The sequence below is a fragment of the Microsporum canis genome, genomic scaffold, assembly GCF_000151145.1.
Source record: "Microsporum canis CBS 113480 supercont1.8 genomic scaffold, whole genome shotgun sequence".
Taxonomy (NCBI): Eukaryota; Fungi; Ascomycota; class Eurotiomycetes; order Onygenales; family Arthrodermataceae; genus Microsporum; species Microsporum canis.
Window position 1 is genome coordinate 320,024 of NW_003299162.1, and position 26,772 is coordinate 346,795.

The window sequence follows — 26,772 nt, forward strand, 5'->3', positions numbered from 1 at the left end:
AAACTTTCGACTTTCTCGACTTTTTCTTTTCTTCGCATCGACAACTTTTGGTGTGCAGCTCAGCCTTTCGACAGATAATCCACCATGGCTCCGTACGTTGATATTCTTTGCTGGAGAGAGAGAGAGAGAGCGAAGAAGTCCTCATTGCTAACGTGTCTTCGTTGACTGCAGGCGCGCATACTCCAAGACCTACAAGGTCCCACGTCGTCGTAAGTATTTAGTTGGACCGCGATTATATATCCTGCAATAACTACCGGACAAGCTGGCTAACGTGTCTTCTATTTTATAGCATTCGAGTCGGCTCGTCTGTTAGTACTTCCCGGCCACTGAGCAATTAGCTTGCTTTTGCTCATGTCGTTGGTGCGAACTGTTCCTAACCTGCCCATTTTCGCCTCTTTCTAGTGACTCCGAATTGAAGTTGGTCGGCGAATATGGCCTCCGCAACAAGCGTGAGGTGTGGCGTGTCAACCTGACCCTCTCCAAGATCCGTCGTGCTGCTCGGTATGGCTCTTCAGAATTTACTACGATGTTGAGGGGGGGATTTGGATGATGTTGCGGAGGCTAACAACATGGTCTCAATTTGCAGTGAGCTTCTTACTCTTGACGAGAAGGACCCCAAGCGCCTGTTCGAGGGTAACGCCTTGATTCGACGACTAGTCCGTGTTGGTGTGCTCGACGAGTCCCGCATGAAGCTCGATTACGTGCTTGCTCTCAAGATCGAGGATTTCTTGGAACGCCGTCTCCAGACCTGTGTCTACAGACTTGGACTCGCCAAGTCCATCCACCACGCCCGTGTTCTCATCAAGCAAAGACACATCCGGTAGGCATTCTCTTGGTCTCTCGCGTACATGCACCCATGGAACCTACTCTAACATCCCTATCTAGCGTCGGCAAGCAAATCGTCAACGTCCCATCCTTCGTTGTCCGACTTGACTCCCAGAAGCACATTGACTTCTCCCTTACCTCTCCTCTTGGTGGTGGTCGCCCAGGCCGCGTTAAGCGCAAGAAGATGAAGGCTGCCGAGAAGGGTGATGGCGATGATGAGGATGAAGATGAGGAGTAGATGATGAAAAAATATACAAAATAAAACAAAATAATAAATGGATGTCGCTATCCTCAACACTCCGTGTATGATCATGAAATATGAGCTATGTTCGAATCATTAAATATACAATAGCGACCAATTTCCCTTTATCACTCTTGCCTTGTCCAAAACTCCTAGTCCTGAGCGAAACTCTACGCCTTGAATATATCATGATACCGGGTCATACCAACCCCTTCAGTATCTGTTCTGCCCCAGCATACCATCTCCCCATCTCTTCGAGTCCGTCACTCTCTCCCTGAAGTTTCCGTCGCTGTGCTTCTTTGGCTTGCGCAACAACCTCGTTTCTCTTCTTTTCCAGTGCAGCTAGCTCCCGTTCGAGGGCTTCGGCTTCACCCGTTTTACGGACTAACGCTGTTTCCGCAGATGCTAGTGTTCGCTTTATACTTGTCAATTCGGCGTCTTTATCTGCTAACAGTCGGAGAGTAGCTTCAAGGGGGAGGTTTTGGGACGGAGATGAAGAAGACCGTTCATGAAGCTGTGATGATTGGGCAGCACGAAGTTTTGCGATAGTTGCTTCCAGGTTTGCAATTGAAGAAGGTAGCTCCGAAAGCTGTGTAGTCTGTAACTGTACATTTTCATATCCTGTGATTGAAGGAGCAAAACCATTAGCTCTCAAAGTAAACGGCTTTGGGTATGCGGAAGTTATTGGGATCATCACTTTTGGCAAGGTCTCTGCCCATCTTTTCCATCTCTTCTACTGACATCCTAACTTCTTCTTTCCTCCGTTGCAATTCCTCTTTCACTTGCGCCAGTTCCGCTTCCAGTTCTACATTATCGCTATGGGCAACAACTAGAGGTGGATCACCAACAATTGCACGCAAAAATTTCTCTTTCGTGACCTGTTCTAGATAGGAAAACCGGAGCTTTGAGAACAATTCCTATACCTGTCGTTTAGCCATACAGCCTACCGGGCCTTGAGTCGACAAACGTACCTTGTAGTGAGTTAAATCAGCTTCCAGAGAAGCTGGCGTCGGATTATCATATGCATCTGTAGAAACGTCTGAGGCACGCTTCGATGGTGAACGATCTGCTGTTGTGTTGCCGTCCGATGCTGAACCGATAGGTTCACTGATTCGAACAATTGCGAGTGTATCTTCCCGCATGTCTTTATCTAATGAGCGAATCTGCTCGAGGGCATCGGAATAGGCCGTATCACCCATTTTTGAAGTTATATCAGGATCCCTTTTAGAGATGCAAAGTCTTATTCGTTACATTAAATTTATATCGCGGAGTGAAGATAAACAATTTTAAGCTTATCGCGATAACAAAAAAAAAGAGTAAACAAGCCTTTGTTTGTCTTGTTTGTTTGATTAGTCATCTCAACTTCTCGATATCAAAAAAGTCCGGCGGTTCAAGTCGAGTTTGACATATACAAGACGACCGATAGATCGACCCAGGCGACCCAAGGAGATCATGTCGGAGCATAAGAAGGATACTACAGGCAACGCAAATTGGGATGATGATGACTACGTTGCCCAACTCCTTGCTAAGGATGCGCGAGACTGCTCACTAAGATACTCTGCTCTCGGGGTATACGGCCCATCGAAACGGTATTATCGCTATTATTACTGTCTTCGGTTTACCAAGGCTAACAAGTACGCTATGTTAGGTCTATCAGCGGTGCTCCCAAACCAAATACACGGTTTTTAAAGCATATTATTCGTGAAACAGACAGCCACAATGCGAATTTGAAACGGAAAGAGGAGGAGGAGGCGAGGGAAAAAATGAGAAACTTGAGGGAAGGGAGAGACAGACACCCTAGACCACCAAGGTCGGGGGAACGAAGTGAACGGGAACACAAACGGCGAAGAGTTGAATCTCCTGACCGACGTGAGAAGAAAAGTGAAAAGCCTCGCGGCCGTGACCAGGGTAGATCTCGTCAAACTCGAAAAACAGAAGACAAATACACATATTCGGATGATGACTACAATACACAGTCAAGAAGGCGAAAGCGAGACCATCAGGGAGATCGGTCGGACACGGAGGATGTATTGCGGGAATCTGACGTTGGTCGACATAACCGAAAAGAAGAAAGAGATCGTCGCGGCCGGCATCGTCGGAAGCATGAATGCTCGAAATATGGATTTGAACATGCGGAGAAAACCGATGACAAGGGTGCTTCTCACCACAGTAAGAGTCACAGGAGATCCCGCCATTATCACGACGAAAGATCCCGCAGCCGATCTAAATCCCCAAACAGGACTCACCGCCATAGGCGACACAGCAGGGAGATAGAAAGCAAAAGTAGAAAACATATGCATACCAGAAATAGGAGTCACAGCCTGCGCCCAGATACCCACACTGACATGGGCCGGAGTCCTCCGCCGTCACCCCCGGCCCAAACACATGCAGAAGAGAGTCAAAGCAGGCCTCTTCCACCAGGAGAGAGAGAAAATGATAGTGCATGCTCCTCAGATCCGCTGAGCGATATTATCGGTCCCGCCCCGCCGCCTACAACCTTTACAGGTAGCAATCAACCCGTACGATCTCGTGGCCGTGGAGCACACAAAACCACAAATTTGAGTAATATTGACGCCCATTTTTCGTCAAACTACGACCCCGCGTTAGATTTACACCTTGAAGATGACCAAGACTCCAAGTATGATCGCCCGCGGCACATCCGCCCTGTGCCAGGTCTTTTAAACCCAAAGGAAACAGACAAACATGTCGGCGATGACTGGGATATGGCATTAGAAGCATTGCGGGATCGTGCATTGTGGAAGCGGAAGGGTGCGGAAAGCTTACGACGGGCTGGATTTGAGGACAAGGTCATTGAGAAATGGGAAGCAAGCAAGCCCTTTGCAGGCCTAGACTCAAGTGATAGCAGGGATATAGAGACCGTTAAGTGGGCTAAGAAAGGGGAGCGCAGGGAATGGGACAGGGGCAAGGCCATCGACGAGGATGGCCATATCTCTGTCAAGGCCCCTTGGTAGAACGGGCGGCGCAGATACGAGACACCTACGGATGCTCTGGAGGAGAGGTAGGACAAGGCCAAGACACAACGTTGGCCATACATATAATTTCTTTATATCTCCCCCAAACTAGAGAATCCATTCGGTTAATGGCGAATGCGAGTGAGGATCGAGAAGGGGTTAGGCTTATACATAGGTGACGCTCAGGACTCTTGTGTGTATATCCGCCCCTTTTCTTTTTCTCACCCTGGTGCTGAAAAAAACGCTTATGCTGTGTACCCAGGTCCTCTTCTCTACATGCTTGACATCGCAGAGGTCCGTGGATATAATTGGCACCCATGTACGGACCGCGCCCTGCATGTATCCATTCAAACAGATCGTCGAACCCCCACGGACGAATTGTTTTAAAACTCAACCGAGAAAAAAAGAAAAGGGAAAAATCCCCCGAGGTCTTTCAATCAACGCTCAATCTCGTGGATGTACAGCATGCAGGCTACGATAGGCCAATATTTAGGCTATCGGTGTATCCTATAGGAGCAACCATATCCTATAGGCTTACTTGGAATAGTCTACGGGACATATTGGCCCGGTTGTCCCCCCTTCCAGCCCGACGAGGAAAAGGGCGAATACCCTAGAGGATTTGGTATTCCTTGTGGAACCAGCACTACATTGTGTAGTACATGGGTGTACTGAATATCCCGGGTCACATTCAAACCGAGAATGGAATTTTTACCCGCGGGAAACGTCTCTATCAATAGAAAAAAAAAGCAAAAGGAAAAGGCTGAAAGGAGAAGATAAGATATACTACATATAATGTTATCACACTTCTTCGGGCTACATTCATCGCAAGCCTCAGGCAGCCCAGATTGCGAAGCCTATGCCTACTTGGTACACAAAGGTTCAGTTTAGATATACGTTTGGTTACTTTGATACGGCAGAGGGCACATTATCGGGTAATGGGGCAATTCATGCAAGGAGGGGGGACGTACAAAATAATAAACAGCATCTGGAGTTGTTAACAGTGATCAATGGCTAAATGAGGCTTTACTAGAGCAATACATCATGAAATCAAGACTCTTAGCTACATCAGCGCAGGACTTTGCTTGTAGTTTACGGAAAGAGATATATGGAAAACGAGCTAGGACTATATGTGCCTGTATAAGAAAATAACCAAAAAATAACTGCTGGTCTAAATAAAACGAAAATTGCAAAATACTCCCCATTAAGCATTCCATTTCGCCTGTTTAATTCCAGTGTACAAGTCTAGGAGCCACAAAGTAGCAAGGCCGAACGTTGATATCATTCCTAACTAGACAAAAAGAAAGACACATCAGGTGCTGATGCCTAATTCCTCCCTTCAAGTAGTGTGTAAATTGGTAATCTTACCTACCCCCATGCCATCAGTCATGAAATCAAAAGAGTGACGGTGTCATGATATCGCTAAAACGACAGAATAATGTAAACTGGTGAATCTCAAAAGGGAGTTTAACATAATAAAAATGGAAGAGGTGTCGTGAATAGTAATTATAAGGAACATTGATTTATGCCAAGCTCCTATTCGAACAAGCCAGCCGTTGGTTGAAACGAGACATCATTGGAGGGCCTGACATGTTTATTTGAGGTTTCTAATTTGTTTTGGGCCTTCTTCGTGTCAATTCAGATGGTATGTGGAGCAGTTGAAGCGTTGGCCAGTAAATCGTTGGCCGTGACAATTATTTGCCAATGTTCTAGAGATTCGCAGCGTATGTATAGCCAAATATAATGGAGCTAAGCTCCAAGGAAGCTCAGTCTCAGCTTAGTGAGAATGCGGTCGGACCCTAGCCTTTTATGGTCCACGGTGATCTTTTGGGCGTGTTCCATTTGACCGTTTGGAGAAACAGAAAGGAAAAGGAGATATTCCAGCCCGAACAGCCAAAAGTTGAAGCAAAACAAGCTAAAGCCAGTGCGGTATTATAAAATCCGGTAGGGAGTTTGTGTATTCGATTTATAGTGAAACTTTACGCCTCCAATAGCGTGTGGTTTCGGAGTCAAGTTCTATGTTTGTGGAGTCCATAGCGGTGAGCAGTCGTGCGAGGGATCCAACGGGTTGCATACTAGTGAGTATGGCGAAAGCTGATAGAGAGGCGATTGGGTCTGTAGGTGTACTGATAGTAACAAAGGGTGTTTGTTGTTCTTCATCGTTTGACACCGGCCCGTCATCGCTAAGAGAATAATCGATGTCGATGTCTTCCAGCCCAAGAAACTCAATTACCGCCTGATCTGTAAGTTTGCTAGAAAACTCCACTAAAGCTGTCAAAAACCTAACCCAGTGGACCATGGTATCAGGGTCCATTGTGCCAATCTGCTGTCGAAATTCAATAGTTGGGGGTTTTCGTTTGGCCATTGGATTTAGTTTGGGTTGAGGCAGTGGTTCAGATGGGAGAATGAGTGAAGTTGGCTCGGTAACTGCTTTAGAATTCTCCCCATTCTTCATAGTATCCGGTGTAGTAATAACTGGCTGCGGCACATCTAGTGAATCAAGCAAGGGATTGAAGTTGAACTTATAATACCACGGACAATCTGGAGTCAATGTTTCATCAGGTGGTAAGGGACTCATCGCTCGGATCACCGATCGGATGTCTGTGCATGTGTTAAAGAGGTGGCGTGCTAAGACTCTCCTTGAGGACCGTGCTGGTAGGTTTGGGGGCTGAAAATAGGGGGTTTCGATGGAAGATATAGACTGGGGCTGTTTTATGATGATGTTAACTACTTCTTTTGTAACAGCGTATAGCGGATAGAAAATGAAGAATTTTTCCTACCTCCTGGGAGTGGTCATACGTGCTGACGAGGTTAGGAGGTGCATATAACCTAGCATCAAGCAGTCTGTCTATTGTTGGCTCATACACCAATAAAATCATTGCCAAGTTTCGTACCGTGCGGAATGGAAAGGAGGAATCGGGATCAACACCATTGCCAATGTGTACGTGGAAGCTGGTGGTATTGTTCAGTTCATAATACAGGCGTAGCTCGCTTGCCGAAATTGGATTAAATTGGCCTATTCTGGAGGAAAATATCCGTTGAATATCGTTTTCCCAGTGCGCAGTGCGTGCCCAATATGGAGGGGATATGACTTCTATGGCTTGGCCTTCATCTAACCGCAGCAAATATCAGTCCGGAGTCTATAAATCACGAAATATGCCTTCGATCAAATGTTGGTGAAAAGGGGATACAGTCTGTTATTTGGGCATACTCACAGTCTCTAAACCAAGCCGGGTTCTGGGGTCGCGCCGTGGCGTCTGTAGTCAAGTTCCATCGAGAATAATCCACGAGCCTATCCTCGTCTGAGAGATCCTTAGAGGCTAAAACAACCTTGAACATCGAGCCATAGCCCTCGGGGCCAGAAAGTCGAACTCGTCGAAGCCGTTCGCCTAGCAGGGTTACAATACACTCGTTGGGCATGGTACGATTAAAAGTAGAAGACTTGATGGCAGCATAAAACTTGATTTCCAGGCCTAACGTGAGATGGGATTTTGGAGGAGTTTGTGCCGGCGGCCGCACCATGTTGGGGAGTTTGTGAAGGGTATCAGTGAGTCGAAGGTGTAAGAGCAGTTGACGTGGCAAAGAAACCAACCATCCTCCGCTGAGGATAGAGTCGACGAAGAATGAGACCTCTTACTTCGAGGGCCGGAAGGTGGACGAGACGAAGCTTTAAAGTTTCTCGGTGTGGGTGAATGTGCCTTTTGAGCGATGTAGCCGATTCAAAAGGAAAGTTGACCTTCCACGAAAGACATACTATGTAGTAGTACTGCCGGTGACGAGGGTAGTATGTTCAGAAGCTCAGAAGGGTATCGCAGTACGTTTTGAAATCAGACGGGCTCTGTACTGCAGTGATGTATGCCACAGCACACACTCCTTAGTGCCCGTCCCTTATATCTGTCAAAAAGTCACTCACCTCCACACTGACGCAGCCCTCCAATAGGTTCCGGTTCACCTCTGGATCCCTCTCTCTTTGCTTTTGGGGTTAATATTCCTTTTGTTTTCTTATATGTTTGGTGGTACCCCTTTCAGAAACGTGGAGCTCCAAGCCTCCAAAGAATACCTGGTAGGAGAAGAAACGAAAAGAAAAGAAAAAGCAAACGCAAAGGTTAGAAATGGGTGCTATCAGAGATTAGTACGCTGAGATAAATAGTAGGTATATGGCAGCCCACTCAACTGCAAATAATAATGGTAACGAAGCAACGCAATCACCACAAGACGTAGAAGGAGAAAGTCTTAAACAGAGTGATCTCCCGCAGGAAGAATGAGGTTTTCGAATCTGCGATACGGGATATAGCTAGGGTCTGGCCGCTTCTCTCAGCCTCTCACAAGGATCCGTGTATTGACAAATACGGGAAATGAGCGGGTGTATGTGTCGGTGTGAGAGAGAATTGGGCAATGACAAAGCATGATGTGCCACAAGGCGAGGGGAGGATGAATATAAAAATGGAAAAGAAAGTATAAAAAAGGGGGAAAATGGTGAACAAAGTAAAAATAAAAACATCTTCTTCCTCGCCAGATGGAAAAGAAAAAAGCAAAGAGTAAGGACGAACTTACGGTAAGACCACCCACTAACAACCGCTGGAACTTTCGCAAAAACAGCCGCGGGTACGATGATCAAATATTGACACTCACAATCAGGATTGCCTTATTTGTCTCCAGCGGGGAAGCAGCTTGATCGATTGCCCCGGTGGGGAATGCAGACAGGCGCAAAGGAGGAAAGTAAAACGTCACGCAACGGCGGGCTACCGCGGCAAACACGAACGTAACCAGTATAAGTAATTCCGAATAAGGGTGACTACAGATGTGACCGATCATGAAAGGGGAAAGGAAGAAAAGAACATCTTGAGAGGGTGCAACCGATATGGTTCGAAGGGCCGATGGGAAAAAGGAGGGTGCTTCCAGCTGTTTATCCGGCCCAGGGAGGGTAATGACAGTTGCTGATCGAAGATCATTAATCCATGGCTAATCTGAAATCCAGGTCTCGCCCTTTTTACCGCTTCTCAACCCACAACAGAGCCAAGAGAGCGAGAAAAGTGAGAAAAGAAAACATCCGAGCGGCTTCCCCTATGCGGAAAGAGACCCTGACCTTGTACCCTTCACCCCTTTGCACTAATAATATGTATGTCGGTAATCCACCAGCATGTTGTCTGTTCTGGAAAAAAAAATGCAGATATGCGTGGCTGCCGTCTATTTTTGCAACCATTGGGACAACAAAAGCGGAGACGGGCCAGGGTGTGGTGATTGCCTGGGGGTGGGAACGGTTTGGTCTAGAATCCTCCCGTCCAAGGTCACTTTTATTATAAGAGAACAAAGCATACTCCATACCGCTCGGAAGGGAAAGAAAGGATAAAGAGAAAAAGGAACCTTCTTCATCGAGATCTGCTGCAGCAAAAGAGTGAGTATGCATCCCCTTGCCCGGTGTAGTTTTCCAGGTTTCCTCGTGTACTATTCTCTCTGGGTCTCAACAAGGGCAGCATCCTGTCTGGCTCAGCTAACAGACTAAAATCTCCAAAATCGGCGCTAGTATGGTTAGCAATTGAAAAAAGGCGTCGGCAGCTAGCGTGCGCGTATGCCGCACATAATTCCATCGCACGGCAGTTCGCCAAGGTGGACGCAATATTTCTTTTTCTCCTCAGTTGTCTGTTTCCTTTTTTCCCCCCCCCTATCTGGTTGTGGACAGTCCGTTGGATTGGGGAGTACAGAGTACTCCGTACTACTGGGGAGAAGCATGCTATACTCCCGGTTGATCCGGATAAGACGCAACTTCATGGTTGTCTATCGATTTTAATTCACACCACGGAATCTCGGGCTCTTGGTTCGCTTTTATGGAGAGCTGCGCATGCAAGACTTGGGCGGCGGCCCATTTTAGTTCAAACCACAGGCATCCTGCGTCAACCTGACGTTTCTTCGTGTTCATCCCATATTCGTTGTGTTTTCTGTTGGTTGTGTATGGAGGCTGCCGTAGCATTGTTCCATTAGCCGTCGTTGACACCGTCGGCCCCGTTTAGCAGACAGACAGAGCGAAGTTGAGGTTGAGGTTGAGGTTGAGGTTGAGGTTGAAGCGACGGATTACCCTTTTGGGCTCGGGCCGAGAAAGCTACCAAGAAGTTGGATTAAATAATCAAGTCAAAAATTTCAACTTCAACCGACACACAAACAGACAAACGGCAAACAAAAACAACAAACGGACACACTATGGGGGATTGGCAGCTCGAAACACACCATGATGGGCCAGTGGGTGGTTTGCGTTGGCGTTTTACCGAGCTCTCCGGGCGTCAGCTATAACCTAACTCGCTATATTACAATGCATGATAGCGAGAATTCCAGTCAACCCCTGGTACACGAGCCTTTTTCCCCGCTCATCGCTGGTGGACACGCAGGGTTTATCACATACAAAGTACATGGGGCGACTAACGAGATGTGAATGTCCTGTTGAAAGTGCTGGCCCGAAAAGGCCCCTGTCGACACTCTGTCAACCGTCTCAGCCACCTGGTCTATCCCTGGTGGACAACATTCCACAACCCTAGCGACGAGTTGGAAGGCTAGTTACATATAGTACTTATTCCCGGGATATTCGCAGAATGCGTACATTTTCTATCTGAGATGTACCTCGCATCTCCTCCTTTCGTCCTTATCTATACCCAAGCAAGCAACTGGATCAAGCAACTATACTATGTAGGCAGCCCAAGTTCAAGCCTCAGCCTAAGCCTAAGCCCATGTGCAAGGACAACTAGTTGACCGCCTGACACAGTCCAGCCCAGTCTATTTCAGAGATGCAGGCAAATGACCATGGATGATAGCCGGGTGCCCGGTTGGGTGTTGTGTATTCCCGTGTTGTGTATTCCCGCCGTTCCGGATCAGAGGTACTGGCTGGCGCATGGCTTATCTTGCTTGTCATAGCGATGAACTCTTCCTCGTCGCATGTACCTGTCAGTCCCTGGCGGGCGGACGCGTGATGGTGGAGGTATGGAGGTTTTGCAGCCATCAATAATAATAATAATAATAATAATAATAATAATCTAACGTCCTCCTTTCTTTTTTTTGTTCCTGGCTTAACTTTCTACTCTTACTGGGCACAACCCTTTACTCGGTACTCTAGTTCCAAAGGGTTTGACAGAGTACGACTTCATCGACCCGTCTCTATATTGGCGTTAACCCGCTCTACGATCCCGCAGCGATGGTCTAGTGGAAGTTAACTGCCCCGGCGTCTTATGGGACGTAGCTGTAGTCCTCCATTCCTTGACTTCAACTGAGGAGCCGTTGATAATGGAGGGTGAATTGCAGTTATCTGGTTGGAACGAGCCTAGGGATACAGAGCAGAGTACGGAGTAATATCACGCGAAACGAGAGAAGACGGGTTGATGCACATTTCTCCCGCTTACCGCATCCCAGCAGTAAGTGTGGTCAAGAGGCAAGCCAACGTGTGCGTAGTTATCTACTATGTATGTGACCAAGATGCTACCCTCCCGCTATCACACCCCTACCTACATACAGTAGGGTATCCTTTCCACTAAGGATGCACGACACCCACTAGAATCCATACCAGTGTTATGTACATGTACGTATGAGTGTACCTGCAACAAGCCATGTAGCCATGTGCATATACGGCTTCCGCACCTGAGATACAAATCGGGACCACAAACGACGCCCAGCAGCTGTGAATCCTACCTACACTTCGCCAATCCATCTCCGCCTTCTTCTCCGTTCTCCCCTCCTGCGCTGTGCCGTCCCCGAGAGGACGGGGAGTATACATCGTTGGGAACCTCGTACATGGCCTTCTTTTTCATCGCACACTTGCATCCCGTTCGTCCCCTGGTCAACACCCATTCATTATCCTAAACAAGACAAGTACATACATAGTAGATAGTTGAGGCGTGCACCGGCCTCCCATGCTGATCGTCAGACTAGAGAACCTTCGTTAGCATGTAATAACGATGATTCACAGCATATATACTCCGTACATACCATGCATAAGTACAGAGCCGGCAGCACACGGACTGCATGCTAGCATCCCTCCCACCCCGTCTGCTTGACGGGTTCCCGGGCGTTGAAGGAGGGCTAACTAGCATTGCTATCCAGGCGAGCAGCTGCGCCTTTTTCGTATCCTCTCAAACGGCCCATTGCTCGTACAGAGATAGCATTAGCATCGGCTAACTGCATCATCCCGTACCATTGTCGCTTTGGTCGCTGCTGAGGTGAAGCTGAAGGATGGCGGCATCGTCTTCTCTCTCCTCCTCCTCCCTTTTCCTCGTCTTCTTCTTCTTCTTTTTTTCTTCTCCCTCTTCCACTCCTCTCCCAACCTCTTCCCGCTGTCCTCCCATCTTCTCTCCCCCTTCATCCTCTCTTCCGTCTTTCTTGCCTATAAAAATATGAGATGAATAAGCAAGCTGAGTCAGCCTATTAGTCATCCGGGACAACCTTTCTCCTTTATCATGTGACACCCCGCTTTGTCATCTTATCTAATCTTATCTAAGCAACTTGTATACAAATTCCCAAAGAGGTAATTCTATCGATATATAAAAGAAAAAGCCCGACTTCTTGTTGTTTACATCTTGCTTTACTCTAGATCTGCCGTTAACCCGATTAAACCGTCCTGTTGCTGTTGTGGCGACGAGAGGCAAAGTGCGCCAGGCCCAAGGTACAGTTAAAGAGACCGCCCCCGAAACCCTCCAGCCGAGTCCCGCAGTCTTAAAATATGGGTGTATGGGCACTAAGCCTCGGTGAACAAGGGTTCGCGCACCACGGTGGTCGATGCTGGCGTACGATGGGATCGCTGGGAAAGTCGATCAATCACGCTGCCTATAGATGACCGCGCCTGGCCCAACGTGATGAGATGGTTAACGTGAGCGAGTCCGGCCTTGTCCTTGCCGTGGTCTGGTGGCTGATCTGCTGAGGGCATCACGACCCATATAAACTATTCGTCCTGCGGCTTGCGGGGAGGGCTCGAATGAATAAATACCCTCTTCCCTTCTGGCCGACGGAGGACAACCAAGAACCCATCGATAGCGATAGCTAAGGAACCTCAAGGATAACGATAAAAGATGGGTAAATGTGCCTCGTCGCATTGCGCCTGGCCTTCGCTGGCAGCGTTGATACTCGGTCTGGGTATCGGCAACATCTCAGCTGCGAGCGTCTACATCGCCGCAGAGCAGTGTCTTGCACCTGCGCCCTCCGCTACAGTGCCGGACTATGTGATGAAATATGGTGCGCTTCTACCACTTACTTACTAGTCGGCTACACTTTTTTTTACTATCTGTTTCTTTTGCTGACCAAAAACGACGCAGCTCCGTTGATATGGATACACTCGCAGGATCCGTACCAGCCTTCTGACATTGGTGCACAGCTGAAGAACTCGGTTCCCATGATAAACCATGTTGCCATCCCCAATGTGCCAACCGACATCACACTGGACAACCTAAACGAGCTTAACAAGTTGGGCGGGAGTAAGGTATGTCTCACCTCGAGAGAAGGTATCCAGGCTCTTCCGGCCTGGTTTCGGGGCGTCAAGCCGAACAAGGACGGCAAGACCGAAGGTGCCGTTTCGTCTGCGATTGTGGTCCGGGAACACGGCGATGTAGACAAGACGGTCGATGCGTTTTATTTCTACTTTTATGCGTGAGCATACACCACCAGTCCTGCGAATTGAGGCTGGTACTGACGGCCGTAAAATAGGTACAACCAGGGCAACACAGTATTGGGTATCGAGTTCGGCGATCACGTTGGCGACTGGTACGTGTGTAGATGGCTGATACATTCCCGATGATTCCGAGAAACGGTAGTTAACGGTCGGGCAACTAGGGAACACAACATGATACGCTTCCGCAACGGCGCTCCCGAGGCCATCTGGTACAGCCAGCACGCTGCGGGCCAGGCTTTCCAGTTCAGCGCAACTGACAAGCGCGGAGTACGGCCAATTGGCTTCAGCGGCAACGGCACTCATGCTGTCTACGCCACCGCCGGGTACACTTCTCTCCATAACTAAAATTGAGATAAGACGAAAAAGTGGCAGCCCGTACTGACGGTTGGCAGAACGCACGACCACACGATCCCCGGCCTCGACCTGCCCGCCGGTTTCCTTGAAGACGAAGCAGACGAAGGCACGCTGTGGGATCCTACGCTGAGTGCGTACGTCTACTCCTACTCCTCGACGACCGGTCTCTTTACCCCTTATGACCCCACCACGCCTACCAACTGGCTCTACTACCAGGGCCACTGGGGCGACGAGCAGCTCCCTGACGACGCACCGGGCCAGGTCGACCTCTTTGGGCAGCGAAAGTACTCCACCGGGCCTGACGGGCCGATGTTTAAGGAGCTGGTGAGGGAGAAGGTGTGTCCAAGCGGCGTGAAGCTATGTCTCGTGCTGCCGTGGGTGACTGCGGTGAACGAGCAGGAGAGGAAACAGGTGCTCGCTGACCTCGTAAAGGAGGAGTTGAAGCGAGAGGGCTCCAAGAAACCTTCAAAGTCTCTCCCCTGATCTCTTTCTTCCCTCTCCTTTTCCTTCATTTTCCTTCTTCCTCTTCTTATCCTCTTTCAATCTCTTTCATGTTGACGTTGATGTAATGTTTCCTATACCCATAATGCTACCCTGACATCTTCAACTCTTCACCAGATCCTTGCTCGGAACCAGAATCGCCGCAGATACCCCTGGCTCTCGTCCATGTTAGTGCGTTTCAGGTCGTGCCAGGATCGAGGCTAAGGACGAGGTTAAATATCAAAGACACCACCAGGCCCGCCGCCAGACGAATCAATGCGACCGGAAAAAGAACCGGACAGAGCTTGCCTGGGCCTCCAGCTATGCTATTTCTTCTTTTCTTGCCGTCTGGTTGGCCTGTTTTGCCCTCTCGAACTGCCCATATCAAACCTGGTTGTATAACTACATATATTTTACCCCTGAACAAGGTCTTCTACTCCAGACATCCACCACAAACACCGATAAAAGTAATAATAACGTATTAAGATAATTACAGAGACAAAAAAAAAATATTGCAGCATAAAAAAATATAGAAGATGTAACCGCCCAGTGGATGTTTGCCTCCTTCGTAATAAATAAATAAACCGACTGGCGCACTAAAGTAGAGAGAGAGAGAGACGGGCTTGTTAGCGGGTTCGCCTTGAAGCCCCTTCATCTTTTTTCGCCCCTGGACCTCTTCTTCTTCCGCACTCTTCGTCTTCGTTTCTTCTTTTCTTCTGCGTGAAGCCGTCTTTCTCTCCCTTGGCCTTCTTTCTATTCGACTTGCACCTCTGCCGGCCGGATCTTGACCCTCTGCGTCGTCAATTGAGCTTGACTTGGGCAGGACAACAACCAACAGCTTCAGGACAGGCTCTCTCTTCTTCTCTTCTCTTCTTACTAGGAAATAACACGATCAGAGAGTGTACAATTCATCGCGCGACCGATCGCAGTGATCTTGCCAGTGTCAGCTTTGCCCGGACGTTGTTTGGCTGTCCAACGCTGGCTTGCTGCATAGTTACTGTCGAACGGCTGACAACAGGCGGGAGAAGGAGGATATAGTTGATATTCCCTGGATATAGCGGTATTTCTAGCCCGGATTGATATATTTCTTACCCTTGATTATGACGCTGTTGAGGTGATGGTGATGATATTCGACTGACCGTTGATATAGATACAACAGTGTGACCACCGGGCTAGGACGCTGGAACCCGCGACTAGACCTGATATTAAATAGAGAAGAAGAAGAAAAAGGATAATAAGCGGAAGAAATATCAGTATAAGACGAGAGAGCAGCCATGGAGGCGTCTCTCCCTTCTCGACCGCGCACTCCCAGCGACTCAAACGGCGGCATCAACCATAACAACAACAACGTCAGCAAACCAGCACAGGCGTTGCGACGGACTTCTCTCGGGTTCCTTCGTCGCTCCAAGTCTACGGAGCAAGTGGCTGAGCGCAAGAATTCCAACAAGATCAGCAAGAAGATGCTCAAGGAGCAGGCCAGGGAGGAAGAAGCGCGCCGCCAGCGAGAAGCTGCCGCTGTACCTAAACATGCGCCGCGCCTGCCAGACCTCTCGCCGCCGCCGCAGCTGAACTCGTTTGGAGGAGAGAGGATGACCTCGTATCAGTATCATCAGTATTCTCAGCTGCAGAACATGACGATGGATGTCCCTCCTGTCCCACCTCTGCCGCCAGGTGCAAGGGCTGCCCTGTCAAGAGACCCGTATGCTGGTTCAGACAGCATGGCGCAGCGTGGACGATACAGCTATGCCAGCAGTGCCGTGAGCACCATCAACAGCCCCAGACGGGTGAGGAGACGGAAGGATCCTACTCCATACAAGTGCGTACATCTTTCTTATCTATTCATGTTTGTTGACTGACATGTATGTAGTATTCTCGTTGTTGGAGGGAAAAACTGCGGTAAGACGTCGTTCCTCGATTTTCTGCGCTCCTCTCTGGCTCTTCCACCGAGCAAGCGGCCCACGAAGCCGACGGAGGAGGAAGACGAGCCACGTCCACAGTCGCCAGGCACCCCGTTCACCTCGCGCTACGTCGAGGCCGAGATCGACCATGAACGCATCGGCCTGACGCTGTGGGACTCGGAAGGGCTGCAGAAGAACATCGTCGACCTGCAGCTGCGTGACATCACCGGCTTCCTGGAGAGCAAGTTCGAAGACACCTTTGCAGAGGAGATGAAGGTTGTTCGTGCACCTGGCGTACGCGATACACATATCCACTGCGCCTTTCTCATCCTCGACCCGGCCAGGCTTGACGCAAACATCGAGGCTGCGAAGAAGGCGGCTAGCCGTGGCCATGCAAAAGAGACCAGCCAGTACATCGGCGGTCTTGACGTCGAGCTGGACATACAGGTCATCCGCACGATGCAGGGCAAGACCACCGTTATTCCCATCATCAGCAAGGCCGACACCATCACCTCCGCTCACATGGCCTTCCTCAAGCGGACGGTCCGGGATAGCTTGAGGCTGGCCGGCATCGATCCGCTGGAAGTGCTGGCTCTGGACGAACAGGACGACAGCGCCTCAGAGGAGTTCGACGAGCACGACGAAGACAACCTGCTGAGGGAGATGGATGTGCAGGCCTCTGCCGGCAAGGAGGGTACGGCTGATGCAGGTCCAGAAGGGCAGCCTGCTCATGCTTCAAGAGAGGCCGAAGACGAATCCGCTATCGACCACATCTTCCCTCTCTCCATCCTCTCTCCTGACCCTCACACGCTGAATAACAAGAACGAGAAGGTTGGCCGTCGATTCCCCTGGGGGTTCGCCGACCCTTACGACCCCGAACACTGCGACTTTGTCCGACTGAAGGATAACGTCTTCGGCGAGTGGCGAGGAGACCTGCGTGAGGCCAGCCGTGAGGTATGGTATGAGAGATGGAGAACCACCCGACTCAACCGACACGCCAGGTAACACCGTACCCTGGCCAACTGAATGATGTCGACATGGCCTTGATATCGCCAGAAAAGAACGAAACCACAACGCTGTCACACAAATTACAACCTTTTACCCCCTTTTTCTACTTCAACACTTTCGGCATATGCAGAGCATACTGGTGTATCGGCTGGTCCACCATTCACTGTATAGGACGTACAGTATGACTAGCTAAATACCCGCTATCACTCTCCGTCTCTTCTTCGATTCTTCTTCTCTTCTTCAATTCTTCTTCTCTTCTTCTCTTTCAATTCTACGGTTGATGATACCTGCTACTTGATACCTCTTTTACCTCCTCCTTTTCCTTCACGAATAGAGAGCGAGTTGCTGTTACATTATTTCTCTTCTCCTTCTTCCTCTTCTTCTTTGTCTTATACTTACATTCAGCCAGTCGATGTCGACTCTACCAGCCCACTCACTCGACTGCTTCACTCTGTATCGACTACACTCTGTCCTGTTTCTTTTGTGTACGCTTCACTTCTAGGACCTCGTTGCAGATTAATCTTAATCTTTTATCTTGTATTCTCGAATCATTCTCTATATATCATCCTCCATCCGTATTGTCCTCGCCGTCGTCAAATAAACAATAAATCAGCCAATAGAAAAATCGCCACCGCGACTAAATTCCAGCGAATCAATGACGTCGAAAATAAACAACTGGAGAAGTAGAAAAATTATTTTATCTTCAGCTTCGATTCAGCTTCAACTTCAGCTTCTGTTCAACTTTTTTTCCTACGCGACAAGATTGTTATCTTGGATATAGATGGCATCGTTAGACCGCTAGAGGAAGTCAGAGTGATATGGCTTCCCTCTCAACAGCGTCCGGGATGCCCGGCGGCGCGCGACTGCAGAGCAACGACGGCGAGAGAAGAAACACGAACAGGAGCGTCCTCGTCCAGTCTGGCGAGACAGACGATGTGGACGTTGCTCCTGGACGAGAGCAGATGGAGAAGCCGGCCGTTAAGCCATGGGCTCACTTCCTTGCCGGAGGGTAATACCAATCTCTCGACAACCGTTAAGAAAAAAAGAATATACAAGACTGACGTATGAACTAGACTTGGTGGAATGACGGCAGCAACACTCACGTCGCCACTGGACGTGCTAAAGACCCGTCTGCAATCTGATTTCTACCAGGCACAGCTCCAGCAGCTTCGCGCGTCGCATCCTCTACCGCCAACTTCATCGTCCATCACATCCCTCACGCGCAGTGCAGCAGTACACTTCAGCGAAACAATCCAGATGCTTCGATCAATACACGTCCACGAGGGCTGGCGAGCGCTTTTTAAAGGCCTGGGGCCGAATCTGACAGGCGTCGTGCCCGCTCGGGCTATAAACTTCTACGTCTACGGTAACGGCAAGAGGATACTAAACGAGTACTTCCGGTACGAACCCAACGAGTCTCCCGTTGCCATCCATCTGAGCGCCGCTGCCATCGCAGGCATAGCGACGGGGACAGCCACGAACCCTATCTGGCTCGTCAAGACGCGGATGCAGCTGGACAAGAACAAGAATGCCTCGCAGCAAGGGAGAAGACAGTACGCCAACTCCCTGGACTGTATACGCCAGACTGTTCGCCACGAGGGCATCCAGGGGCTGTACCGTGGCCTATCAGCTTCGTACCTAGGCGTGTCTGAGAGTGCGTTGCAGTGGGTGCTGTACGAGCAGATGAAGCGTGTGTTGGCGCAGCGTGAGGCCCGACTGGCTGCTGACCCGACACATGTCTCTGGCTGGGTAGACGATGTGGTTTCTTGGGGCGGCAAGCTGGTGGCGGCTGGATCCGCGAAGCTGGTTGCTGCTGTCGCTACGTATCCGCATGAAGTCGTCCGGACACGGCTGAGACAGGCACCGACTGTGTCTGTTGGTGGAGCAGGGTCCGGCAAGGTCGAGATGAAGTATACTGGCCTGGTGCAGTGTTTCAAGGTGGTGTGGAAGGAAGAGGGCATGGCGGGCATGTATGGCGGCCTCACGCCTCATCTGCTCAGAGTCGTGCCCAGTGCAGCCATCATGTTTGGAATGTGAGTTTCTTTTACTCTTTCTGGATATGATAAAGAGGGAAGAAAACAAGACTAACGGTGTATGTGTGTATAGGTACGAGTTGATCCTTCGACTGTGTGGCACGACGGCCTAAGCCTGCCTATGTATCATCATTTATTACTGAAATCTTTACTCATGCTGGGAAACCATCTCAACAGGCGTTTGTTTTTTTTTTTTTTTTTTTTTTGGGCTGGGAGATGCACAAAAATCAAAACGATAATCACATGTAATTTTATCTATACATGGGGGCATTGGGAGTCTTGTTTTGGTTCTTATTGGCGTTGGCATTCAGGCCATCTCTTTCTCGGACGCCTGTACGAATATATTATAATATTTATTTTGGCCGCCAGAGCTGATGGCTTCTCCCCATCTCGCCGCCTGTCCGCCTGTCCGCCTGTTGCTACTCCCTCACTTCGCTTTCTTCACTCATGGATGCCTTGTTCTTTGCATTACGGGCAGACTTCCATCCGCAAAAGCCAAGGTGCTGACCTCCATGAGCGCGTATCTCAATCCGACGCTATATTTCGGATGCCTTAGTGGTCATGGTCCTGCATGATATTTCGCTGCAGGAAACGCATCCTCTTTTCAGTTTGGGCTCCTGGGCGACAGAATCAACCCAGTTCCCCGTCTTGGTCTGACAGTGCCGGGCGCCTGATCCTCCGCGGTGCTCGCATGGCGCAGCGCAGCTATCAATGACAAACGAGGCAGATATCCAGACTGCAGGCGGTCGAGATTGACGGGAAGCAGCATTCTTTCTTCAAGGCCCTAATTTGGGCGCCCGAAAAGTGAGTTACGTACGTCCTCCTGGGCGTACCGGTAGGTATCACCACCGCCTGTACGTCAGAAGTGGCAATCAACGGAACCAACAGGCTCGAAGATATAAGACGGCGCCGGAGCATAACCTTCCAGTGTCACCATCCTCTCCATCACAACCTCGTCTGCCACTTTTTCTACTATTCCTGTTGGGATATTCAGCATTCCTTGTGTACCTCCTACGGAAAGTACTGTAACCATACAAAAATTGAGGACTCAGTACATACTCTAGCATCACTTGGGCATATAAATTCTCTCTCCCTCCCTCTCTCTCCATCCATCCATCCATCCATCCATCCATCCATCTCTCTCTGGCTTCGTCCGTCTTGCACCATCCATCATCATGCCGGACACCAGCGCTTCTCAGAACCAGTCCCAGTCACAGGCTGCAAAGTAAGTACCTACATAATACATCCATGCATCCCTCATCCACCCCATGCCTGCAGGGTCTAACCTAACGCCCCCAGGAATTCTTCCGGTGCCAACCCCAGCAGCTCCAGCAAGCCTGACCCCTTCTGCCTGAGCCAGTACATCAAGGGTACCGACGATCCCTGGTCAGTCTACAACATGACCTACTCTAACTCCTCCGACTCCTCTGACTCCAGCACCGACAAAAGTGACACCTCAAAGTGATGAAGATGAACAATATGGGGAAAGTGATAAGGATGCCATTCACCAGTCACATCGCTGGTACTGCGCCACAACGCAGCTGTACAACAACCGTCTTGCCCGTCACTTTGTCTATTTCAACCTCGAGTCCATCTTCCATATGCCATAGAGTTAAATCATACAGATCATCGGCCTGGAGCCGTTCTTTTACTCCCCTTTTTCTTCTTCGTCTTGATCTACGGCTGTGTAGTACGTGCAAGTAGCTTAAGGATTAGGTTAAAGCGGCGGGACGGCCCTCTTGGCTTTTTCCACAGTTAAGAAAAGTGTTTTGTTTCATTCTCCACATGCGGCTTTGTGTTTATCGCCACATCTTGCGTGAAGAAGACGGGCCATCCATGGGATAAATGGTTAATCTACATAGTACTACGGAGGATATATACAAGGATGCCAGGGCCATGCATGCCATCTCTCCGTAGAGACTATCCAGAGATCTTGCACTGCCGCAGCCTGGTTGTTACTCACACAACAACGTCCTGGTCAACTACTGCATAGCACAGGCGGAGTACGTTGGCGAGACTGACGAGACAGCCCATCACAGGCCAGGAAGTCCATGCCATTGCCCGTTCGATCCTCCTCGGAATTGTCAGCTTCTGTTTTACTGGTGGGAATAGAGATGAACCCCGGTGGACGTGAGAGGTACAGGGTGAAGAGCTATACGAGCGTCACCCGGGGAAAAAAAGACGAGCAACGTGAGCCTGCAAGTAAGTATACCTCCATACGAGGTGCACAAGATGCCGCGCCAGGGTGGTCAAGCCTGATCTACAGATCTTTACCTTTGCCCTTCTCGCTGCTGCTGCTGCCTCACTCTTCTCTCGTTCTGCCTGGGCAAGGTGGCTGAATGTGGCTGGTTAGGAGGTTTTTCTGATATATATTAATTACTTATATCTCTTAGGTAACATGATCGGTCCCTCTTGTCCCGGGCATGCAGCAGAGCATGGATTGACCAGGGGAACCGAGCGAGATCAAGGAATAATAACTTCTTCAAGCAAAGGCTTCCTGGGAGGCAGATTAGGGCCTGTCAGCAACCACGTTGGCCCCTTGCTGAAGCCGTGTACTTCGGCATGTACATCTACGCTGCTATATAGAACATCGTCTACATCTAGGCAGAAGCAAGTCTCTGAGCATCGCCTCTCTTTTCTCCCCCTGCACGCCTTGGAGTCAAAAAGATAAAGTCAGTGGAGGAATGATATCATGTAATATGCCTGCCTGACTACTACCTCCGTCAAACAAAGTCAGAAAAGAAAAAGGCCAAAGCCCAGCAGGACCAGAAAGATGAAAAAGAAAAGAAACAAAAAGATGAACGGCTATCAAAGTGAAAAATAAAAATGAAAATATCTAACTAAAAGAGGAAATGATGGTTTTTCTTTCTTTCGAAGTTGTCTTCTGCTGTTAATATAAATATCTAGAACTCTCCCACCTGTGGAATATCACCACCGCACCAAACATTATAAGTTCACCAGCTTGCCCCGTTGGTTAACACATCTACAACTGCAACCATCTTGACATACACACCTGCATCCACGGATACTACAAACATGCCTCACTGCACGGAGACAAGCTCTCCTACCCCCCAGTCCTCTGCCTACAGGTATGACTCTTTCACCCTTCACCCTTCACCTTTCATCCTAGCTGCTGAGTATAGCTCTAACACATAACAGTGGCATGACGTCGGGAAGCTCGAGCGACTCAAGCAACCCTCTTGATGCCCATGCTCTGCTGCAGTTCATTCAGAGGCAGACTCGCGGTGCCGATGGAGATCCATGGACTCCTTACTCGATGTCTTCCTCCTCCTCCTCCTCTTCGACCTCTTCTTCCTCTTGAAGTCGACATACACAGACCTATACAATCATAAACGGGCCTCCGACGTATACACAACGCCAGACGAAGCATGACCAACCTACGACTTCACTTGATCTACTTTGGCTTCTTTGCTTTTTTTTCAAACTTGGTTATTAGTTTAATATACCGTACGATACAGGGTTCGCCACCTACATCTACATGGAGTAGGCAGTTCCTCGCCTTTTAATCTTTCCCTTCTATCTGGTTCTCCTGCTGTGCATTTATCTGGGGTGGGAAAAGAACTCGGGCTTTGTACTATTACATCAATAATTATCGTTCATCCATCATTCATACTTGGCTGGGATAGGCATAACCACGGAAAACAGGTCTTTTTTCTTTTTCCATCCGCTGACTCTTTTCTGTCTTTTCTGTCGTTTTCCCTATGTTTTTGTTTTTTGCTTTCCTTTCCCTGTTTCTGTTGCATTGGATAGTTAGGATGGATAGTCATATGGAAAAGATAGCATCTCCTTGCCCATTCATCTGCAGTATACTATGTCTAACCATGTATCACTATTACTTACCGTCTGCTGCCTGTAATATTTGAACCAATAATCGTCGGTGTAAAATTGTGCCTGGCTTTGGCACGCCGGTGGTGTCGTAGGCCCCGCGGCCCAGAGAGGAGGTTGGATGTTGGTGCCTTTTTCTTCACACCCTCAAGTCCATCGCTGCATGCATTCGTGAAACTAATACAGCTTCTGCTGGAGACGCAGGCCGCCCACTCCGCCGTGTGATTCAGTCCATACATCCGCTATAGTGTATACATGCTGAGGTCATAGAATGGGGCACTCATTTCTCACTCGTATACTCCAGACAAGTGAAAAGCAATCAATAAGCTTCGCCACTCAGCTGTCAAGTATTCTGCTCTCCCTCTTTACTTTTTCCCCCCCCCTTCTCCTCGACTGGTTGCTGGTTTGCAAAGCCTAGCATGTTCGATAGGCCAATTGTCACCCTCGAACCTTGGACAGAAGATGTCCTTCGCCGTTCTAGTAACTTAGTGCCGTTTGTCCCTTGTTAGCATTTCCCAGCATGTTGGATCCGTGAAGCCTTGTCTTCCCTTGGCCCTTATCCCATCTTCCTCACACTCCCAAGCTCATGGGTCTCGGATAGTTACATTCCTGAGACTGGCTCTGGTGATGAATGAACTTCCTCTTCGGGGTGCAAGCGTGTCTCCCGTCTCCAACCAATGTGAGTGTACTCCGTACGTGTGTATGTATGTAGTAGCCCGTCTGCCGGAGCGGTGGTAGCACAAGAAAGGCGTCTCTCATTGAACGTGCAAGGAGTACATCCATGTCATCTCTGGTTGGGGATGTCCGCCTCTTGGCCAGAAATCCGCCTGTATACATAGTATCAGCACTCCAATCGCAACCATCGCGGGATCCCTGATGCTTTACCAACCACTCCATCCTGAGGTTTTTTTTTTTCTCTCTTTTCTTTTTTGCAGGTTCTCTTTGCAGGTTCCTTGTCTTTTGCATAAGCAGTCTTTTCTTTTCATCTTATCTCGCGACTCTCTGACTTTGGGCAAAGGAGAAAAAAGCAACGAGAGTGTCAAAACGCCAAACGCACGCAAAACTATAACCTTCTAAACGAGGATAAAAATATTAAAAAAGAAATAAATAAAAAAAAAAGAAAAACATGAATAAGAAAAGAAAGATGCGTGGAAAAAGGAAAATATTATACGGAGTCCCAGATGGGGGAGAAACCTTCTGTTTCGCCCTTCTTTTATATGAGATGGAAAAAAAAAAAAACCAACCAACCACTTTACGCCAACTCCCGCTCCACAGAGCTACTTTCATGTATGTATACAAACACCCATGGGATAGCATCATGTACTCCCTTGTTTCTTCTTCATCTTCTCCGCTAACACACCAAGATTAGGATCATGAATGTAGGAGGCCGCGCATGCACGCTAGAGCCGGCAAGCCTGGTTGTTCTTCGTTGCAACGCTTCGTACTGAACAAGTACAACCGCCAACCACCATGCCTTGGGGCGAAAGAGACTTCAAAAAAAGGAATAACAAGTCAAGGAAGAAAAAGAAAAGAGACCAGAACGAGATCGAGCATCACGTTATGAAGTTGCTGCATGGTATCTTGATCTCCCCTGGTGTGCCTTCTCACCCCCCCTGGCCTATGGGATGACCGTTGCATAAGCCATCAGATTTGATTGTTAATATCAAATCCATCACCAAGAATAAAACATCTGATACTGGCTCGGAGTCATCAACGAACGAAACGTCCCGGTCATCTTGCTTCACTTTTTTGATTAGTTACGTGACTCGTGGTAAAGAGGGTTGGCGGATATGTCTCCCGTCTTCCGCCTGGTGATGGTGCTTTCATGGAGACGCAGGCGTCGAGCAAGTTCAGCTGCCCTCGACATCTACTCGACTAGCTAGCTGGATGGCCTTACTCTTGGATCTGTCAGCGATTCGAGCTCCAACTAAGGCGGCGCTTTGGCACTCGGCAGCCAGTGCTCCCATAACTGCTATGACTATGTGACTATGATAGAGCTGACCGGGCGCCAGGATGGCCGTTTCACCATTAAATCTTAGTCTATAAACTCGTCAGCGGATCACAAGTCAATTGACCGTTTGTCTGTGAGGCAAAAGGGCCACCCTTCCCTCTTCCCATCCCCTTGCATCAAGAGACAAGAAAAAAGCGAAAAAGCAAAGAAGAGCGAAAACATACAAGCTATGTAAGCTGAGGAAAAAAACTGCCTCTTTCTTTTTATAGCTCTTACTCCTGTATATGGCCGTAACTATGTTCTCCTGCATCTATCTATGAATATCTTTCTGACTTCTATGATTAGCCCTCATCTTACTAATTGTCCGTTCCCCTTATTCGACAGGTGGCAGGACAGGGCTTCGCTCAAGCCCTTTTTCTTATTCCTTAGTCTCGACGTCTATTTCACTCTTGATGAGCATGATCGTTATCGGCTTTCGGGTTCGACTCACCGGCCCCATCGACGACCAGTCAGAGACGGCGATAAGCTGTTTCCCCCCCACGGCTTGGCCTCATGTTCCTATTCTTACTCTCGGGCGGAGAATTCTTCCCTTGCTGATGAGCCATGTATGAATACTGACTATCGTGATGGCTGCACTTCTTTTTGCAAACATGGTGGGATGGTGGATGCTAAACTAAAACTTCCTTCCCCCCTACCCCAACCACCCCCCTTGCACCCTTGGGGAGATCTTTCAATCCGTTCAGGGCTGCATATATGTTTCTTTTTCTTCTTCTTCTTTTTTTTAGCATCAAGACTATACATAGCTCGTCTTGCGTGCTTACGTACAAGTACTTACTATGTACACCTTGCCTGGTGAACCGAGGCTAGGACGGTCATGTCGGTGCCCCGATCCGTGTTTCACTCGGGAGATTCAGTCTCTCGACGGCGTACGGCGTACAGGTTTCTTGCTTGTATGACTGGCTGGCTTCTCTTTGGACACTGATAGGAGAGAGAAGGCTAGGTCGGTTTTTCTTTTCCTTCAGATAGTCTTGTTTTCTCGCTGCCAAAGCTGAAACGGTGACCAAAGGCCAAGTACGGCAACTCACGATGGCCTCAAGAGTTTGGTACACCGAATCCTCCAAAAGCAGACAGCCGACTTCTTCGCCCTCAGGATCTGCCTATAGATCTGCTTTCTCTCTTCGCCTTTCGTTCCACTTATGTAAGTATAAACAAAACCATCCGTTTAGCCTTCCGCTGTGGAGGGCGGAAGATAAACCTTGAACTGTGGACCTTCTCTTCATATAACTTACGGTTATATGGATTGCCGATCAAAAGGACAAACTTCAATATTTATCACTGAGAGACAGGGACATCCCCGTCTGCTTCTTCACCAGAACTGCTGAGTTGGCCGACGTGTACATTGTACGGGAACACGCTGGAGGCAGATGATGGGCCATCTCACTGCTCCATCGGGACCGTTGACCAGGAGAGGAATGGTTCTTTCGTCTAGTGCGCGAAATAATATCCATGCAAACGAACTAGAATGCAAAG

At 48.9% G+C, this 26,772-nt stretch overlaps 11 protein-coding genes across 11 annotated transcripts; 6 read left to right on the forward strand and 5 right to left on the reverse strand.

The window, feature by feature from the left end:
• Positions 1-49: 49 nt before the first annotated feature.
• Positions 50-1,068, forward strand: MCYG_08036 (40S ribosomal protein S9; the record flags this gene model as incomplete). Its single annotated transcript, XM_002842907.1, has 6 exons — positions 50-92; positions 172-209; positions 290-308; positions 403-501; positions 587-820; positions 886-1,068. 6 exons carry the CDS (start codon positions 85-87, stop codon positions 1,061-1,063), a joined length of 576 nt encoding a protein of 191 aa, XP_002842953.1.
• A 197-nt stretch (positions 1,069-1,265) lies between these two features.
• On the reverse strand, positions 1,266-2,265 carry MCYG_08037 (conserved hypothetical protein; the record flags this gene model as incomplete). Its single annotated transcript, XM_002842908.1, has 3 exons — positions 1,266-1,687; positions 1,764-1,983; positions 2,038-2,265. The coding sequence occupies 3 exons, from the start codon at positions 2,263-2,265 to the stop codon at positions 1,266-1,268; spliced, it is 870 nt and encodes a 289-aa protein (XP_002842954.1).
• Positions 2,266-2,518: 253 nt separating this feature from the next.
• On the forward strand, positions 2,519-4,038 carry MCYG_08038 (pre-mRNA-splicing factor 38B; the record flags this gene model as incomplete). Its single annotated transcript, XM_002842909.1, has 3 exons — positions 2,519-2,655; positions 2,724-3,235; positions 3,398-4,038. 3 exons carry the CDS (start codon positions 2,519-2,521, stop codon positions 4,036-4,038), a joined length of 1,290 nt encoding a protein of 429 aa, XP_002842955.1.
• Positions 4,039-6,001: 1,963 nt separating this feature from the next.
• MCYG_08039 (conserved hypothetical protein) lies at positions 6,002-7,557 on the reverse strand (the record flags this gene model as incomplete). Its single annotated transcript, XM_002842910.1, has 3 exons — positions 6,002-6,703; positions 6,816-7,147; positions 7,251-7,557. The coding sequence occupies 3 exons, from the start codon at positions 7,555-7,557 to the stop codon at positions 6,002-6,004; spliced, it is 1,341 nt and encodes a 446-aa protein (XP_002842956.1).
• Positions 7,558-11,186: 3,629 nt separating this feature from the next.
• MCYG_08040 (uncharacterized protein) lies at positions 11,187-11,926 on the reverse strand (the record flags this gene model as incomplete). The annotated part of the gene is made up of 4 exons (XM_002842911.1): positions 11,187-11,338; positions 11,528-11,565; positions 11,704-11,847; positions 11,892-11,926. The coding sequence occupies 4 exons, from the start codon at positions 11,924-11,926 to the stop codon at positions 11,187-11,189; spliced, it is 369 nt and encodes a 122-aa protein (XP_002842957.1).
• Positions 11,927-13,076: 1,150 nt separating this feature from the next.
• MCYG_08041 (vacuolar protein sorting-associated protein 62) lies at positions 13,077-14,509 on the forward strand (the record flags this gene model as incomplete). Its single annotated transcript, XM_002842912.1, has 5 exons — positions 13,077-13,239; positions 13,320-13,483; positions 13,514-13,650; positions 13,834-13,995; positions 14,065-14,509. The coding sequence occupies 5 exons, from the start codon at positions 13,077-13,079 to the stop codon at positions 14,507-14,509; spliced, it is 1,071 nt and encodes a 356-aa protein (XP_002842958.1).
• A 1,271-nt stretch (positions 14,510-15,780) lies between these two features.
• On the forward strand, positions 15,781-17,409 carry MCYG_08042 (Sep4b; the record flags this gene model as incomplete). The annotated part of the gene is made up of 2 exons (XM_002842913.1): positions 15,781-16,322; positions 16,374-17,409. The coding sequence occupies 2 exons, from the start codon at positions 15,781-15,783 to the stop codon at positions 17,407-17,409; spliced, it is 1,578 nt and encodes a 525-aa protein (XP_002842959.1).
• An 848-nt stretch (positions 17,410-18,257) lies between these two features.
• Positions 18,258-19,558, forward strand: MCYG_08043 (mitochondrial carrier protein RIM2; the record flags this gene model as incomplete). Its single annotated transcript, XM_002842914.1, has 3 exons — positions 18,258-18,421; positions 18,486-19,445; positions 19,519-19,558. The coding sequence occupies 3 exons, from the start codon at positions 18,258-18,260 to the stop codon at positions 19,556-19,558; spliced, it is 1,164 nt and encodes a 387-aa protein (XP_002842960.1).
• Positions 19,559-20,620: 1,062 nt separating this feature from the next.
• MCYG_08044 (uncharacterized protein) lies at positions 20,621-22,262 on the forward strand (the record flags this gene model as incomplete). The annotated part of the gene is made up of 6 exons (XM_002842915.1): positions 20,621-20,670; positions 20,745-20,893; positions 21,558-21,647; positions 21,839-22,009; positions 22,050-22,117; positions 22,179-22,262. 6 exons carry the CDS (start codon positions 20,621-20,623, stop codon positions 22,260-22,262), a joined length of 612 nt encoding a protein of 203 aa, XP_002842961.1.
• A 706-nt stretch (positions 22,263-22,968) lies between these two features.
• Positions 22,969-23,530, reverse strand: MCYG_08045 (uncharacterized protein; the record flags this gene model as incomplete). Its single annotated transcript, XM_002842916.1, has 3 exons — positions 22,969-23,040; positions 23,080-23,194; positions 23,307-23,530. 3 exons carry the CDS (start codon positions 23,528-23,530, stop codon positions 22,969-22,971), a joined length of 411 nt encoding a protein of 136 aa, XP_002842962.1.
• A 1,611-nt stretch (positions 23,531-25,141) lies between these two features.
• MCYG_08046 (uncharacterized protein) lies at positions 25,142-25,894 on the reverse strand (the record flags this gene model as incomplete). The annotated part of the gene is made up of 4 exons (XM_002842917.1): positions 25,142-25,331; positions 25,519-25,556; positions 25,600-25,680; positions 25,811-25,894. 4 exons carry the CDS (start codon positions 25,892-25,894, stop codon positions 25,142-25,144), a joined length of 393 nt encoding a protein of 130 aa, XP_002842963.1.
• Between the last annotated feature and the right edge of the window lie 878 nt (positions 25,895-26,772).